The following is an 18,691-nucleotide window of genomic DNA, read 5'->3' as shown; positions in this document are numbered from 1 at the left end:
GTTAACTCTTGAAAAAGTACAAAGTAGGCAAAACAACAGAGGTTTTAGCTCTAAGAGAGCCAGGATACTTCGTGAAACCAAAGCAACAAGGCATGCAGAGTGGGTTTGTGAACTATGTCAAGCCTTAATAGTGCAGGAGGGAAGGTAGGTCAAGAAGGAAGAATCAAGGAAGGAAGGAAGGATCAAAGAAGACATGATTTTGGAGAACAAAGTGAAATGAGTTGGCAGAATGAGAAGACCACCATTTTAAAAAAAAGTCAGAAATGTAATCATCTGGAGCATTGATGAAAGGAAATTGGAATGATATCTAAAGCCCCAGGTCGAGCCTATGATAAAGCCACAAATCTTTCCCTTCTGCATTCCTCCAACACCAACCTATTGTGCCTCCTGAAATCTGGAATTATTGAGGGATGAGATCTTTAAGATTATGAAAGGGTTTAATAGGGTAGCCACCAGGATGATACTTACATATATAAATGTAAAATCTAGATGTAACAAACATGGTCACTAATAAATCTAATAATGAATCCACTTTTCTGTATCCAAAGAGTGGTTGGAATATGTAATATGGAGTGTCAAGACAAATAGCATAGATGCATTAAAGAGAAAGCCAAGTACTTGAGGAAGGTGTGAATAGCATACATGGGCTGAGTTAGCAGGTTGGGAATTGGTTTGTGTGCACAACATGGACACTGGCATTAGCCAGTTGGGCTAAATGGCCAGTTTTGGTGTTGTAAATCAACGTGAAATCCCTTCAGCACACCAATAGTAGCTATGCCTTCAACCATAGGCCTGAAACTCTGGAACTACATCCCTAAAACATGCTTCCTTCTCTTAATCTCCTTAAAATCCGTACTTTTAACACAACTAACTGTTATTTCTGACTCACTGCTGATTTTGTCAGGGTTAGGCTTCTAAATCCTAAAGGATACTAATCTGGTTAGAGGCACATTGTAAGTGCAAGTTGCTGCAGATTCTAGAAATAACTCCCACAATGGGGACATCTAATGATACAAAGTTTAAGAATACTGATGTCCACCATTTCTACATTTTAAAAGACTTAAAAAATTCATATCATGAGGAACAAGACTAATGGTAGAAATTAAGGAAAAGATACAGAGACATGCAATAAATAATTTTTCAGATGAAGCATATAGTGTGTTTCAGAGCTCTTCTGAAGGTTGATGAGTGAAGCCAAGAGAAACCTTCCAAACCAGAAGATCACAGGTTTGAACAGAGTTAAGAACACAAGAAATAGGAGCAGAAGTAGGCCACAGTTAAATTTCTATATCAACTTAGCTTTCCTATCCTATGCCCATAACACTTCATTCTCTTAGTGCCAGAACAGCTATACACTTTGGTGGGAGAGAAAAGGGAGAGGGAGGGAGGGAGTAGCAGGAGCTCCAATTGCGAGTGCCCATGTGTAAGTGTCAAGGCAAGTATATGATTGGAGGCTAAAGAGGAGGATTTTTTTTTAATTAAAAAGGAGTTGTATTGCACGTACACACAAAAGAGGACAATGGAACAAACATACCCTACTTAAAATGTTTTAATTTTGTGCATTTAAATGTAATGACTGCAAAACCCTTTTCAATGTTTCTCAACCAGAGACTCTGCTGGGCACATTTAAAGGTAAATGCATAGTAGTGTACCATTCCAAACACGCCTTCTTTTATTTTCTTACAAAGTGCTTAAGCAGCCACTTTATAATGAATATACCATGAATAATGTAAAATATTCTCAATAATTTGAAATCAGACTAAAACATTTGTTTAAAAAAAATGTCAGAGATAAAATTAGTGCTTTGAGCTCATCTCTGTACTTTCACCCTGCCCTCTACAACATTAGTGATTTAATTTTCTCTTTTTTTTAAAAAAATGTTTCTCTTCTCTCTATACACTTTGGAAACATACCTTTGCTAGTCATTTACTTTTTTAAAAAACTATTTAAAACTTTCATTAATTAACCCTGCTTATTTACATGTACTGTTCTTTATAAAAAATGTCCATTTGCCATTTCAAATATTGCGGTATTTATTGCTATTGCCACCTTCTTGTGACCAGGACAGGATGAACAATAAAGAATGGAAAACAGTAGCTTATGTTTAAATTGTTTGGTTATTTGTGCAGTTTTTGACATGGAGCCTGCTGTGGTTAGCAAGAGAAAAGAAAAGGGGGGGGATTTCTTTAAACTTAAAATATACAAACCATTATCAACAGTACGTAGTGTGTTGCTGAGTCAAAGCACGATCTATGCATTATGATGGCCCAACAGTTAGAAACCACACTGACTAGCTACATTTTCAAAACACATTTCCCCATGGCCATTGTGCATTAAAGGTGTACACTATAAATTCTGTGTGAATGTAAACTAAAATACTATAATCAAACATGTATACATTTCCATAAGAACTTAGAAGCCGAGAGTACTGTTGTCATGTACAGCAGATAAAAGGAAATGATCCACTGACTAAATGATATATAAACTATTAAAAATCTTTTTTGTGTTCTTTGATCATGGTACAACATAAGAAATAATTTGGGTTATGGAAATTTCAGAAGTGCGAGAGAAACAGGAGGATCTCACTCATGGCTAGTTCTTCACACTTAAGACTTAAAACTTACAGACAAAACATTTAAAAAATACAGACTTCTCTTCATGAAGCGAATAGGCCAGCGCCCACCATTTTACATACAGTTCCAGGAGCGTGGAGGTGACATTGCTGTTTGGCAAGTGGCTTTGGTAGGCTTTCAGTACCTGCAAAGAAATCTGTCTGGAAGCACTTAGTGCTGTCTCACAATGTTAAGGCATATTGCAAATCTACATAATAAATACAATTAAAATTTACAACATTAAGGTAAGGCATCAAACTAGCTTTTAAAATCATTATCTGGGACCAAATAATGTGCAGGGTAATCAGTCTGTTTGAAATGCACATTGCTTGGCCACACACAGTAATTATTTATCAGCAGTCAAGACAGTAGCTGCCTTATGCCAGGTGAGACCATACTGTAGTGTCATCAGCTGATAGCACCTCAAACTGAAGTGGTAATGTGGCAGAGAGAAAGTAGTTCTCCATTCAGCCCAAGGAATGATTCTTACGACACCCTCTCCTAATTAAGGCAACAATTACCATTTATAAAGTGAACAGACCATAGTAAGAGGAGTTCTTTAGTACAGTTACAAGAAAGAACAGTGCAAAGTCTACACTGGGATTCCCTGACCTCAGTCAGTTTGAGCAAAGCCGAGGAGATCAAAGATAAAGGGCACAAACAAAAAGCTTTCCCAATGGTCCTAAAGGTGAAGGATTCAGAGTTGCCACTTCTCGCCGTCGTGATGTTGCTCTTTCAGGAAGCTTCAGTTGCATGAATTTGGAGGACTACAGATGGCACAGACTGCAGTAAAAGGCTGGAAGTATCCATTATTTGCCACAAAGAGGACATTTCTGTGAGCTACAGTTAGCGATGAATTCACAGTTTCTATACTCCATCAAAATGTACTTGTTGCATTTAACACCAATCTGCTATGTAATCAAACTCCTTGAACATTCCCTGTTCCTCATCGACCAGGACCCTTGGTTCTCGTGGTGGTGTAAGAATCGGTGCCTCTGAGGTAAATTCTTCGTCAAAATTACTGACATCTTCTCTATCTTGAATTATGGGCTGGAATGGAGGCTTTACCTTCTTTGCTAACAAAGCAATCCAATCAACAGCCTGTTAAAAGAAGGGGGATTAAAAAAAAAAGGTCAGCAATGCTTTGGGTTAATAAGTATGTCAACTGCAGTTCAATTGAAATAGATCACGAGAGACTGCAGTGAGCATTAGTCCGTCCAGTTATTTGCAAGTCAATTGTAGAATCAGTATAATTCATGACTGCTTCACCTGAAGCAGCATCCATAACTCAACAAGAACGTGCAATCATTCACTTTATATGTCATGCCCTTAAATTCAGGACAACTACATCAAGTCCCATTAAATGTTTAGTTCATGGTCCTCCCTTATTCTTTTATCTAATGTAAGTGCAATATACTATGGCTGTAAAATATTTACACTTGCTGTCCATAATAACTATTTCCCTCAAGAAAGAACACCATATAAATATTAAACCATAGAATCCCTATAATGCAGCAAGATGCCATTTGGCCCATTCAGTCTGCACTGACTCTGAGACACAGTCAGGCCCAACCCTCTAGCTGATCCCCATAACCCCGCACATTTAGCATGGCTAATCCACCTATCCTACACAACTTTGGACTGCGAGGGAAAATAGGTGTACTAGGAGGAAACCACGCAAACATGGGGAGAAAGTGCAAACTCCACACAGTCACTCAAGGCTAGAATCGAACCTAGGTTCCTGACACTGAGAGGCAGCAGTGCTAACCACTGTGCCAGCCGTTTACACAAACTCACAACTCCCTCCCTTCATGACTATTAAAGTGCCAATGCTTAGACAGCACATGATGGAGCATCCACACAGACATTTCAAGTTCCTCCTGAAGGGATTCCATGAGCATTCCATAAAAGCAATACTGGTGTTACGCTACACAAAGTGTCAAACCCAAATGATCAGAGACCATTTTACTCAGTACTCATGGGAGGTAGGCAGGCACTCAACCAGAGTTAGACTGAAACTTTAGTATCAATTCAAAGCTGTAACTGTGTTGCAGTAATAAAAATGCAGCATAAACACCTCTTTGATATTCCTAAAAAGAGAAGCATGTTGTCAAAGCTTTCTGTTTTGAACTCATCAGGACAAACACAAGAATGCCATATTTCAAACTATTATTTATACTGCAGGAGAAAAAGGTGCTGATTAGTTGGCAAGTTCAGTATTGCACTGGAGAAAGCATTGGGAAGTACAGGCTTCCAAATGTCCCAGGGCTTGAACATATTCCTTCTCTTTGCAGCGACTGGTCTGTGGTATGGCAATTTTAACAGTTCTGGGGAGCCAATTGATCCCTGTTGCTTTCTTCATGGCGACATCTCGGCCATCAGGGTTGACTTGCCAACAAATGAACATCCATTTCTCGTGTTGTAAATTGTGACAATTATTTGAAATTTTTGTTTGACCTGATGAGGGCCCGATGAAGAGCTCTGGTAACCTGTTTCTGCTCACCTTTTCGATAGATGACCTAAAGCCAGAAATCGTCATCTCTTGCCCTTCATCGAATTACACTCTCTCTAAATTGTCCTAGGAAATGTTTCCCAAATTTGCACTCAAGTCACTGACCTTTTAATGGTTGACTAGGGGCTGTTTATATCACTTAAGTTGGCGTACAGTCTTGCGCAAGTTTTTTTGTTCGTTTCACAATTGCTGCCCTCTATTTTAACAGTATTTGGTCAGTTATGTTCTCTTATAGATCTTTTTCTTCACAACTTATTAAATAATCATTTTTATTACTTTTGGAACCCATGCATAAATATTACACAGACCACATTCACCGCTTTCCCACACAAAATTACAGAATTGAAAAGTAATCAGAACAAACACCTACTCTGAAAAACGCTTGTTTCTTTACATCTTCTGCATCCCTTTCACTTGCACCCAAACGCCGTTCTGGGTTCCTCCTCAGGAGCTAATGACAACAGTAATGCTAGTTAGTGTTTGCATAACTCCTTTCAGAAAAAGATCTACAATCATACATGTGCTGAAATAACAGGTTTAAACACACAAGTTCCAACCAAGCGGGATCCAACAGTGGCCCTTAATCTGTACAGATGGATTTTGATTTCATACAATTCTGGTGTTAGCACCCTTCAGCTTCTCAGTTGCTATTACACAATATCTTTAATATTGCATAATATCTTTGCTGTCCGATGTCATTTGACAGGAATAGGATACAATATACTTATGCACGTGGAATAGTTTTAGCAACAGTTTATGACAAGAGAAGGATTACACATTTCAACAGCTATTTCACAGATCCTGTCACACACCTACGAAGTTCTACTTGAAGACTGTTAATATTTAAACCTGACCAAGGTTTGAAGGCATCATTCAAGTTGCATCAACTTGGTATTTAAAAGATAATATCATGTTATTGTTAAATGCCCCCACTGCTGTTATAATCCCAGCTGATGCTATTACAGCAGAGATGGCTCGACAGATTGTTAACTTTTATTTTTCATTTAGAGAGACAAATGAACAGAATCACAGGACTGATGATTGGCTTTCAATAAAACAACATTAAACACGAAAACAGTGTTGATACAGTATCCCATCACCACATCTACATCTTCACAGATTTTTAAAGGTGACACAAGTTACAAAAGAGATCTTGTATTATAATGTTCTAAGTACACAGTCTATGCAAGCCAACAGGCCAACTGTGATTAGGCACACCACACTCTGAAACCAAGTGGCAGCTGTTACCCAATGTAAGTTCTGTGCCTTTCTATCCATGCCAACAGAGCTAAATTAAAGGTGTCACTAACTTTAGAATTACTTCTGATGTCTAGCTTCTTACTAGTTGACTTCACCAGGTCTGCATCTTTCAACTCTATTGTTAACTGGGAACTTCTCTCTGCTCTTTCTTTAACTTCAGCAAACAGTACTGTGTTCGGATTCCAGTTTTGTCCCTTTGACTTCAGTCTTCCTAGACCTCCAATATTCAATCCCTGTTTTCAAGAACTATCTTTTTTATAGCTTCTGGGATTTGCTTTCTGCACCTTAGTCCATTGTCCCGCTTGTGCTGCCAGTTTGCGTGCAAGCAGCTTTCTTCAGTTGCATCTCAGGATGCAACTGAACCACAACTGCTTATGCCTTTCAATGTGGCTCCCTGATTGCTAAGCAACAGCTTAGCTTTTTTCTAACCTCTATAATTGTTTTTACGTCATAAAACTTTAATTATAACGCAGGCAGAGTTTGAAATGAAACCAAAAAGCCAGACACACAGGCACCTTTATCTTGAAGCTGACTAAAGTTTTAACCCTTTCATACACACAAAATTAAACTTACTTGAACCTAAAACCCACAGATTCAAATATAGATTACTTAGAACTAACTGTTTCCTGACACTGCCCTACAATGAACCAAGACTTTTCCTGAATCCACTGCTCCACCATTTGATCAGACCATGCTGTTATAATCAATTCTACTTGTGTATCTGCCTCTCTAACATAACTGAACAATTTCAATAACGGCAGCTTTTAACACTAATATCACCCAAATTTAAAAATCACACAAGTTGCTTTGAAAAAAAAGGTCTTCTTATAAAAGAGTCTTCACAACAGACACCAAGGTCTCATTATGTCAGATATCTGCATTGGACAAAGGAGTTGTCCATGTTCTAATAATCAGAGACAGTTGGAATGCCTAAAGATGGTGAAAACAATACCCAACTGAAGTAAAAACCTTACATTAATTGGATAACATAATTAAACAAGTGACTGTTTTAAAAACTGTACTTTGATATCATAGAAATCATAGAAACTCTATAGTGCAGGAAGCGGCCATTCGGTCCATCGTGTCTGCACCGACAACAATCTCAGCCATGCCCTATCCCCATAATCCCACCTATTTACCCCACTAATCCCTCTAACCTATGTATCCCAGGACACCAAAGGGCAAATTAGCATGGCCAATCCACCTAACCCACACATCTTTGGATTGTGGGAGGAAACCGGAGCACCCAGAGAAAACCCATGCAGACACAGGGAGAATATGCAAACTCCACACAGGCAGTGACCCAAGCCAGAAAGTGGACACGGGTCCCTGGAGCTGTGAGACAGCAGTGCTAACCACTGTGTCACCCTCATATGATGTAACATTTTATGACTGGATGAAGATAACGCCTATTCTTTTTATTGATATATGCTAATTACTTGTAATCAAAGCTGAGACTTTAATTGCCGATATATTTCTGAATTTTTCACTCTGAATGGCTTTATTCAGAGTCATATAGCTATAGTTCTCTTTAATAAATCAAATTGAATGCACTCTTACTTTGGCTGACTACTTGAAGGGAATGATCGTTTAAAATACAAAACCATTGTGACCATCCCAAACATACTTCCTTATTTTATGATGGATACATTTACATAATACTCATTTTTATTTCACATCAGTTTGATGAGCACTAATTCAAAGAATGCTTAAAAATCAAAAAAGATGAAATAATAACGGAAACTTAGTTTTTACAATCTATCCAAAAAGTAGTGGAATTAATATTACTGACAACACTGCAGAGCTTCAAAGCAGCCAAGTTTATTAAAAAAAGTGAATTTTTTGTTCTCAAATCAATCATTGAAACATACCCTTCTCATGATGGAGATGGAATCTGTAGATAAGAATCTTGGATATCGCACTTCATCATTTACAATACTATCGAAAACTTCTTCTTCATCATCCCCAGGAAATGGCGACTGACAAGAGTCAAGAAAAAAATAATTTATATTGTTTAAATGCAGTGTGCATAACAAAATAATCATTCCAACCATTTGTACTCACCTCACCAACCAACATCTCATAGATAAGAACACCAAGTCCCCACCAGTCCACAGCTCTCGTGTATGAAGTTTCTGTCAGTACTTCTGGAGCAAGAAACTCAGGAGTGCCACAAAATGTGCTTGTTCGATCGCCAAAACCCATTCCTGAAATAAATGATGTCAACAGAATCAATTTCACAGCTGTATTTACCAACAGAATCCAAAGTTGCATAACCTTTTATGTAACATACAGTTAGGTCACTTAAATGATCTTAAAAGCAATGATAATATGTTAAAATGAGTGACATGAGAAGTGTACTCGAATTCATAGAATCCCTACAGTGTAGAAACAGGCCACTCGGCCCATCGAGTCTGCATTGAGACTCCAACACAGCATCCCACCCAGACCTGATCTCCGTAACGCAATATATTTATCCCGCTGATCTCTCTAATCCACACATCTTGGGTTACGATGGGACAATTCAGCATGGCCAATTCACCTAGTCCGCACATCGGAGCGTGGGAAGAAACCAGAGCAGATGTAGGAGAACAAAACTGACAGCTAGCAAAGCTTCTGGGGATGGTGGGACTGGTGTATGAGGAGAGACTGACAAGGTTAAGATTGTTTTCGCTGGAATTCAGATGAATGAGAGGGGGATCTCACAGAGACTTATAAAATTCTAACAGGTCTAGACAGAATGATGCAGGGAGGATGTTCTCAAGGCTGAGGGGGTCCAAAACCAAGGGTCACAGTCTGAGGATTCAGGGTAGACCATTTAGGGTGGAGGTGAAGAGACATTTCTTCACCCAAAGAATGGTGAGACTATAGAATTCATTACTACAGGAAGTAGTTGATTCCAAAACATTGAATGTATTCAAGAGGCGGCCAGATATAGCACTTGGGGCAAATGGGATCCAAGATTATGGGGATAAAACAGGATTAGGCTAATGAGTTAGATGATCAGCCATGATCTTAATGAATGGGACAGAGCAGACTCGAAGGGCCAAATGACCTCCTCCTACTCCTATCTTCTATGTTGTTATGTTTCTATGTTTAAGCAGCATTTAGTACATGTAGATTCAAATCTGAAACTAATGTGGCAGGCCACATGGGAACATTTTAGGCACAAAACCCGCAAAATGGTTGTACAAGGAATCAAAATCTGTTCTAGTGGTTTATGCCAATTAGCTTAATTGGGGAGTACAGTGATGACTGCAAAATGCAATATCAGGTGATCTACTTGGATCATGGCTCATTTTGGTACACAATTATTGCCTTTTAAGTAGCTGTGGATTATCACTGCACTGCAGCCAGTTGCCTGGGCACGCTGCCTTCTTAGTAACTATTGCTTTAAGCACACGATCACTGTTGACATGGCCAATGCATTATTGCACTTCCATTATTCAGCACTGACGATATATAATCAATTCAATCCAGCATATTTGACAAGTTATTCCTTCTCTGTGGTACCTAGGCTGCTCATACATTGTAACTGACAAGGAACTGGCAGATTTCCACAACTTATCAATATCAAGATTCACAACAATGCAAGCAGATTTATATTACAGATTTCAATTCCAAAAACATTTTAGCATGCATTTTAATTTGAGACAATGTACAACTACGTATTTTGTTATTAGAATGAAGATGGCACGTGAAGGAACTAATCACCATAGGAAGCATCCTGCTATCAATCAATAGGAAGTAACTGCTAAAACAGTATTATGGGACAATACATGCATTCAAACTATCAGGATGTTTTCAGTGAACAAGAGTTTTAATACCTACCCTCCTTGCAAAGACCAAAGTCAGCAATCTTCACATAGCCGTCACTATCCAACAACAGGTTATCTAGCTTTAAATCTCTGCAAGGGGACAACATTTTTATCAACTCTCTATACATTCAAAAAATTGCTCAAATTAATTTCTACTCAACAACCCCAGCTTACAAAGGTAAAGGTCGTAATTTCTGAGCATAAAAAGCTTTGTTAGTAGCAAGTGGAGATCAGGGCCACAACATCGTAACTCCAATTATGAGCCGCACTCACCACGAGCAGTATCTTGAATGATTACATCCAGGATTGAATAAATCAAATAGCAGGTAGAGGATTTTTTTAGAATCACAGAACGATACAGAATAGCAGACAGCCATTCAGCCCAGTGTGCCTATGTCAGCTCTTTGAACCAATTAGTCCCACTCCTCCCCGCCCTTCTCCCATAACCTGTATATTTTCCCCCTCATTTAGCAGCTCTCCAATTCTCTTTTGAATACTACTTCTAAATCTGCTTCCACCACCCTTTCATTAGCGGTATTTCAGATCGTGCAGTGTAAGGAATGGATCTGCTAACGATTGACGTAGGTGATGTATTACTGACAGTCAGCAATCTGCTAGACTTAGAGGTTGGAACACGTGGTGCTCAGGAGCAACATCTCCACCTGTTTAAATATAATGAACCAGTTTAAATTACTAGAGTATGACTACAATTTAAGGGAAGATAGGTCCAATATTATAATCTACAGATTCTTTAAAGTTTATTTATTAGTGTTACAAGTAGGTTTACATCAACATGGCAACGAAGTTACTGTGAAAATCCCCTATTCGTTGACACTGAAGGGAGAATTTAGCATGGTCAATGCACCTGACCAGCATAACTTTTGGATTGTGGGAGGAAACCGGAGCACCCCGAGGAAGCCCAAGCAGATTGGGGGAGAATGTGCAGATGCTGCACCAACTCTAACCCAAGCAGGGAATAGAACCCAGGCCCCTGGCGCTGTGAGGTAGCAGTGCTAACCACTGTGCCATCGTACTGCCCCATATAACCTATAACTTCTATCTCCACACGTACCAGTAACTAAGTATAATCTCACGAGTGCACAGATCAAAGGGAGCATCGAAAATGGATCAAAATAATAAAAACATGCTGCCTCTTGTTGCTTTGCCAATCATATAAAACCCGTATCCTCCTGATTACCAGCTTGTCACTGGAAACAGTTTCTCAGACATGTAGTTACGATAGTAAAGATTTTACGGTTTAAAGGTACATTTTGGCTTTCGAACCTCAAGGGTTTTCATTTGTCCAAGTATAAAAGATGTGTGGTAATTGCAACATGGCAATTTTGCTAACCTTACGTAACATGCACGCAGTGTGTTTATTTCCCAGACATGTTGGGACCTCTGTTTAATGACACACAGTTCTTTTGACTTTTGGAAGATTGCCTTGTTGCTCAAAATTATTTGCAGAGCCTCATCAAGGAAGTGCGGTTAAGTGTTTTCTTGTTCACTCCATCAGCATTAAACATTTGCATACTCCACAGCTGGACTATCAATAGTGTGCCTATTAAGTGGTTGGAAGGTGATTCAATAGCTTTATTGTAATTGCGCAGTTGATTGCTGTTCAAGTCTAAGCAGAACTCTTAAGAGCATAGTGTAAAAATACTGAGAAAAAATAAACCCTGAAACACAAAGGACACTTTTTCAAGAAGAAGCGGGGTCTATAACAGTTCTGAAACAAAGCTCATCACATCAGAATTAGTGTTAATACTAATTCAGTACTATTGCTATTCACATTCCATACTATTCCAACATCTGCAGTAATTTGCTTTTCTTGATATTAATACATGTTAATACTTCTGGCAAAAATGGATTCTAAAAGCAGACCATTAGCAAAAAGTAATCTTTCTCCTACTCACCTATAGACTATCTTGTGTTCGTGCAAATACTGCAAACCAAGAACCACACAAGCAGCATAAAACCTATTGCAGGGAAAGTCAAGTTAATGGTCAATAGAAATAAAGCAATAATGCCTTCATTACCATTATATTTTCCTCAGGCAATATGCTAAATTTTTAACAAAAGCAATAAATCCACAACTTTTTTAAAAAGTGCTTTTCTCTTGCTTCCCACAAGCTCTTCCAATAAAGGGGCTAATCCTCCCTCCCCATTTGTCTGCTGAGGCTACCGGCTGCAAGCTGACCTGAGGCAGCATGCAAACTGCAACAGACCAGCAAGAGTCTATTTGCACAGGAACAGGAAGTCATTTAGCCCTTCAAGCCTGTTTCACCTTGCAATGAGATCAAGCAGATCCACAATCTAACTTCACACACTTGGTAGTGCAGAACCTGAATGCTGCTGGACAGAGAAACATGTTTCCACATCCTTTCTTCTTCCACTCGCTTGGACAAACGCAAGAATGCAAAATTTCAAACAAACAATTTATACCACAGGGAAAAGGGTACTGGATCAATTGGCATTCTTGTGTTTGCCCTGATGGGTGCAAGATGAAAAGTTTCAGCAATGCCTCTCTTTTCAGCGTTATTATTACAATAAAACAGACTAATAGCTATTGCAATGAAGCGCATAAATTAGATTCTTTCCAAACTTGGCATATAGATGTTAGCTTTTTTGAAAATGAATGCATTTACAATTGTTTGACGCATTAGTCTGTTCGGTTAATGTCATTTCCTGCACAAAAGATATGTACTTTTCAAAATTCTTTCATGGGATAAGTGTGCCACTGGCAATGCCAACAGTTGTTGCTCAACTTTAGCTTCCCTTGAGATGGTGGTGAGCTACCTCCTCTGAATCACTGCAGGTGTAGTAAAGCAAGTAAAGTTTATTTACTAGTCACAAGTAAGGCTTACAGTAACACTGAAACGAAGTGAAATTCCCCTAGTCACCACACTCCAGCACCTGTTCGGGTCAATGCACCTAACTAGCACACCTTTCAGACAGAGAGCAAACCAGAGTACCTGGAGGAAACTCACACGGCATGGGAGAACACAGACAGTAACCCAAGTTGGGAATTGAACACGGGTCCCTGGCGCTGTGAGGCAGCAGTGCTAGCCACTGTACTGCCCATGTAGGTACACTTACATGGTTAGTGATGTTTAATTTGAAACAAGTATCACATCAGCAAGATAATAATAGCTTTCACTATTTGTGAAGAGAGACAAGAACGGTAATTTTAAATACAATTTCTTTTACACTCAATTCTGCATTAACTTTTTAATTTTCATGTGTTATTTTGTAGTGAGTCACTAATGGAGGAAAAACACAGTAAAATCCCATGAACAAAAAAAGTCCATTAATCTATTTTTAGCGTGATTAAAAGCAAAATGTTGGTAAGGAAAGCCCTCTCTCTCATTCCCAGAAGCTTTGTGAGGAAAGTTTTTTTTTAAAAACAGCCATTATACACGCAGCACAGATGGATTTGGTTATCATGCGATATTTTGTCTTTTCACTATTGTGAACTAGTGACAAAAAGATAAACACCAGAAGATATTTAAAGAGATTGAGATGATCAAAGTTGCAGCAAGGATTTACATTAAACATTTGCAATGTAATCATTAAAGTTCTCCTGCCTTCAATGTTCAGAAGGTTTAAAAAATGTAAACGAACAGCCAGAGGGAGTTAGGTACTCTGCGAAGTTGGCAATGTACCTTCCAAAAACCATGCATTACAAGTATATGAGTTAGTACTTACACAGCCCTGGGTTCAGAAAAAACATCCGCATGAATGTGCATCATCAAATCCCCACCAGGAGCATATTCCATTACAAAACATACATGATCTTTGGTCTGAAAACAGGCAAAGAGATTGACCAAAAATGGATGCCTGACACTGTTCACAGTCTCAAAAATCCTCTTCTCACACATAAGGCTGCAGAAAGAAACAACAAATAATTAAATTCTGCAATCCAGCAATGAAAGCAATTCTGAAAGCATTCATCAAAAATACAAAATAGTCATTTATTATTGAAGCTGACAAATGTTTGAGATGCTATGATTAGTTCTGTATACATTTAAAAAATCTAAAGTGGTAGTTTGTAACAATAGTTCACTTTAAATTAAACATTGGTTTCTAAATGCGGGTACTGGCTCAAACTTGAGGCTACGATGAATGTAAATATAGGCAAGAAACATAGTCAAACGTCTGCCATAGCTAAGACACATCTATGCAAGATTAATAACGGTGTTAAAAATGAAACCTGAAAACAGTGAAAATCTGCAGTGCTAAGAGGAGAATGGACATGGTGCAGTTTTGTAGTATTTTACTTATCAGTCGAGACAGCATTTCATTACAGTGACTTCCTTGCGTGACTACCAATGGTGCATTGATTACAACTGAATTCAAAATACGGCTTTAAAGTTAAAAAGTAATAAACTTGGATCAGATCAGCCAAACACAACGCAAAAGAGAAGGCTCACCTCAGATTTAGTGTTTGCTGTGTCACTCAATGCCAGTGGCAGAGCAAAAATAACTAAAAATGGTTTATTAAGGGTTCTCAGAATTCCTACAGTGCAGGAGGCAGCCATTTGACCCATCAAGTCTGCACCAACTCTAACACAATATCTTAGCAAGGCCCTATCCCCACACATTTCCCATGGTTAATCCATCTAACCTACACATTTTTCACTTTGGAGGAAACTGGAGCACTTGGAGGAAACATGCAAACACAGGGAGAACATGCAGACTTCACACAGTCACCAAAGGCCAGAACTGATGCCAGGTTCTTGGTGCTGAGAGGCAGTCGTGCTAACCACTGTGCCACCTTGCTTCCAAAGGTGCACTGAGAGAAAATGTTTGAAATTCCTTAAAAAAAAATCGTGTTTCCATCTTTGCAAGGGTACAGGTCTCTTTCATAAAAGAAATTTATCAGGCTACAGATACAAATTTCCTACGAACTTACCTGTCCACCTCATCACGAGCCACAATATCTCCTTTCTTCAAGGCTTTGATGGCAAACATTTCACCGGTGACTTTGTACTCAGAAAGAAGAACCTGTGATACATACGGATTAAGCGTCAAATATTTATTTCACTGACTCTGAACAGATGCAAGGTGAAAGCAAAAGGCTTTCCATTTCTCACATCAGGATTACCTTTCCAAAGTGACCCCTGCCAAGCACAGCAACACACCGGAAGTCCAAAAGACTAAACTGGAATCTTGGCTGCATTCTGAAGAATTAAAACATGAAACGTTTTGTTACAAGTCTCAACTCCTTGTTGCTTCCTTCAGGACTGAAGTTAAATCACAATCATATTTACATATTTCTTTGAATCATGATACAAATAAGAATATAAATTATATACCGTTTATCTTCCGACTGTGGGAATGTTCGAAAGTCTAATTCTGGATGGGGTAGCTCTGGCACAGAAATTATATTGTTCTCTACCTTTGAAACAATATTGTTTCTATCATTCAGAAAATCAAAAGTTGAGAGTGCTTCCTGTAAAAGAATCAAACAGAATCAGTGCTATTCCTACTCCATGGTAAAAACATACTGTCAAATACAACAAAGTTCTGGCATTCCCGACTTCCTCTTCCACTTCATTGGTCAGAACATTGAATACAGGAGTTGGGACGTCCTGTTGAAGTTGTATAAGACATTGGTAAGGCCGCACTTGGAATACTGTGCGCAGTTCTGGTCACCCTATTATAGAAAGGATATTATTAAACTAGAAAGAGCGCAGAAAAGATTTACTAGGATGCTACCGGGACTTGATGGTTTGAGTTAGGAGAGGCTGGATATACTGGGACTTCTTTTTTCCTGGAGTGTAGAGGGCTGATCTTATACAGGTCTATAAAATAACGAGGGGCATAGATCAGCTAGATTGTCAATATCTTTTCCCAAAGATAGGAGAGTCTAAAACTAGAGGGCATAGGTTTAAGGAGAGAGGGGAGAGATACAAAAGGGTCCAGAGGGACAATTTTTTCATACAGAGGGTGGAGTGTGTCTGGGACAAGCTGCCAGAGGCAGTAGTAGAGGCGGGTACAATTTTTGTCTTTTAAAAAGCATTTAGACAGTTACATGAGCAAGATGGGCAAATAGAGGGATATGGGCCAAATGCGGGCAATTGAGACTAGCTTAGGGGTATAAAAAACGGGCAGCATGAGCAAGTTGGGCCAAAGGGCCTGTTTCCATGCTGTAAACCTCTATGACTTATCCCCACAAATGTCTTTGGGCACCAGTTCACCCATCACAGCCCAAATGTCCACTCAATGGTTTCAAGAATAAATAAAAATCATCCTTAAAATGCCAAAAAAAAGCACCTAAACAAAGCTCAAAAAAGCAAGGTGTTGACGAAGTATTTTTCCTACAGTAGAATATGCGCACAGTGTATCATCCGCCAGTTTGTATGTGAGTATACCTTGTTGCTGTGATTTAATTCCTGATCACAGTCCACTTAAGCTCTCAAGTATACATTCCAAGTGTGACAAATTTTTACATTTTTCTTGTTTTATGAAATCATTTCCAGTAATTTTCTCTTGAAATGTATTAAGAATCTAGTTTTTTTGCTTATGATCCTTTATGTAACATTTTAGAAAGGCTGGAACCTAACTGTCTCTCACAATGAAGTGTGTTCATCATTCATGATTTCACCGTTTGCAAAGTTTTGAAGGAATGTAACCCCAGAAAATAGCAGAACTTTATTGTAACAGGTTTTCCAAAAGGGATGAATAGCAAGAGCATCACAAAAAGTCTAACAACACATTGAACATTCCAACATCTGTCATCCAAATTATAATCTGAGTGCTATAAACCTCATTCTCCTCAAGAAACCTTCACAGTTGTCACTTAAGATAGGGTTTGCAGCATTGAAGGGTCAGGGCAGAGTTCTTCTGGGAGATGAGGCCAATAGGTGATCGAATAGATTGAAGCTGTGAGGTTTTAACAGAGCAGAGGAAAAACAATCCCCTTTGGCAAGTAGATCAATAACCAGAGTTCATATTGACAAAATATTCAGAGGAGAAATAAGAGTCTCCCCCCGTCAGTTGTCAGGATCTGGAATGCTTTAACTTTACTTTTTAAAAAATTGGGTAGCTTCTTGAGGATATAAAGCTTATAACTCTAAGTAAAAAGCAGGGATGTAGGTTTAAGCACAACAGCACTTTCGAAAATCAGCACTGTTATGATGGCCTACTTCTGTAGTTTTCTATGATTTTGTTCTATTTTCAGATCAGTCGTTGACATTGGCCAACGCCTATTGTGATTAAGTTCCACTTTGCAGCGAGCAACACATTGTTCACTCATTTTCCTGCCCTGATTTCATTACTATGAATGTTATTGAACAGCTTGTGGTTGGAATCCAAACACTCAATCTGTTATGACCGCCTGACCTAATGCGAGTGTGTTTTCATTTAAAACAGTTGGATGGTCAATATGAGCTGCATCTCTGTGCAAAGTCCAGTTCTGCAATTTCACATTGATTTAAAATATACACATACCGGTTGGTGGACTCAAAGCCTACCAAGATTAAATCAGGGGCTTGACGCAGTCTGGATGCAGGCTTTCCACACAGAGCCTCCATAACAAGACAACAGAAACTTGTGTTTCAAGAACAATGGGCACTGTTGATTATGACCTACTATTTCCATTCATGACAGCCAGAAAAACTGTGTGTCTTTGTAGTATTATTTTGTATCACTCAACAGGAAGAAATCCTTGCAGTGTAGGAGGCCTAATGGCATAAACAGTAAAACAAAGGAGCACCACAGACAAGTTGGATCAGCTTTTGATATCTTTACATTTGCACAGCTGGAAAACAGCACAAGGGAAACCTCCATCATGACATTAAGCCTTCCCTTTTAAACAGTATTTCAAGCTCATACCTGTATATTGTCTGGAATTCTTACTTCTGTTGTGGTCCCTCCATTTTCTCCAAGAGACGAAGCACGTGGAGGAGCAGGTGGTGGTTCTGGTTCAAATTCTAGCTTTGTTACTGGCAGGTCTCTGTAAAGCATTGACAATCGATCTAAATGTCAAAACCTTCGGTTCATTTCATGTAACAGACTTTAAATTAAAATGCAGCAGAGGTGCAACAGATCAAGTAGGTTATTTTGATATAGTACTTATTCTACAATATTAACTTTGACACAGTGATTCAACTTTCTGAAATGGATTGTCACATACATTGTCAGAGCACTGACTAGGCCACAAGATGAATATGACAACCCTCAAATGCAAATTTTAAAAAAAAAATCCCTTCTTTCCTCCTCAAAGTCAAAGCAGAAGCTCAAAAACTTTAAAGCTCCCGTGTCTCAGCTCCTCACGCTTCCAGAGTCAAAATGAGGCACTCTGTTTGTGGATTTTCCCAATCAGGGAAGTCTAACGAAAAGCTGTAATAGAAACAACTTACATTCACATTCATGGTATTTCTTATGACAGTAAAACATCCTGAGGCATTCATGAGATGCAAGAAAATAAAGACTTCCCTTGAGTGTAGAATATTGAAAGATAATCTAAGATTCAAAGGAGCTAA

General features: G+C 38.8%; 1 protein-coding gene across 1 annotated transcript in view; it reads right to left on the bottom strand.

The window, feature by feature from the left end:
- Positions 1-2,039: 2,039 nt before the first annotated feature.
- LOC145347594 (serine/threonine-protein kinase N2-like) overlaps positions 2,040-18,691 on the bottom strand; it is a 120,146-nt gene continuing 103,494 nt past the window's right edge. Inside the window, exons 12-22 of the mRNA XM_080195184.1 lie at positions 18,042-18,162; positions 15,521-15,657; positions 15,310-15,385; positions 15,118-15,209; positions 13,911-14,087; positions 12,119-12,181; positions 10,216-10,292; positions 8,449-8,591; positions 8,256-8,363; positions 5,495-5,575; positions 2,040-3,713 (exon numbers count right to left, since the gene is read on the bottom strand). Of these exons, the coding sequence (XP_080051310.1) occupies positions 3,510-3,713; positions 5,495-5,575; positions 8,256-8,363; positions 8,449-8,591; positions 10,216-10,292; positions 12,119-12,181; positions 13,911-14,087; positions 15,118-15,209; positions 15,310-15,385; positions 15,521-15,657; positions 18,042-18,162 (1,279 nt within the window). The 3' untranslated portion in view covers positions 2,040-3,509. The remainder of the gene's footprint in view (positions 3,714-5,494; positions 5,576-8,255; positions 8,364-8,448; positions 8,592-10,215; positions 10,293-12,118; positions 12,182-13,910; positions 14,088-15,117; positions 15,210-15,309; positions 15,386-15,520; positions 15,658-18,041; positions 18,163-18,691) is intronic.

This window comes from Carcharhinus amblyrhynchos, chromosome 9, assembly GCF_965287045.1.
Source record: "Carcharhinus amblyrhynchos chromosome 9, sCarAmb.v2.hapA, whole genome shotgun sequence".
Classification (NCBI taxonomy): Eukaryota; Metazoa; Chordata; class Chondrichthyes; order Carcharhiniformes; family Carcharhinidae; genus Carcharhinus; species Carcharhinus amblyrhynchos.
This window is presented reverse-complemented; position numbering and strand designations above follow the sequence as displayed.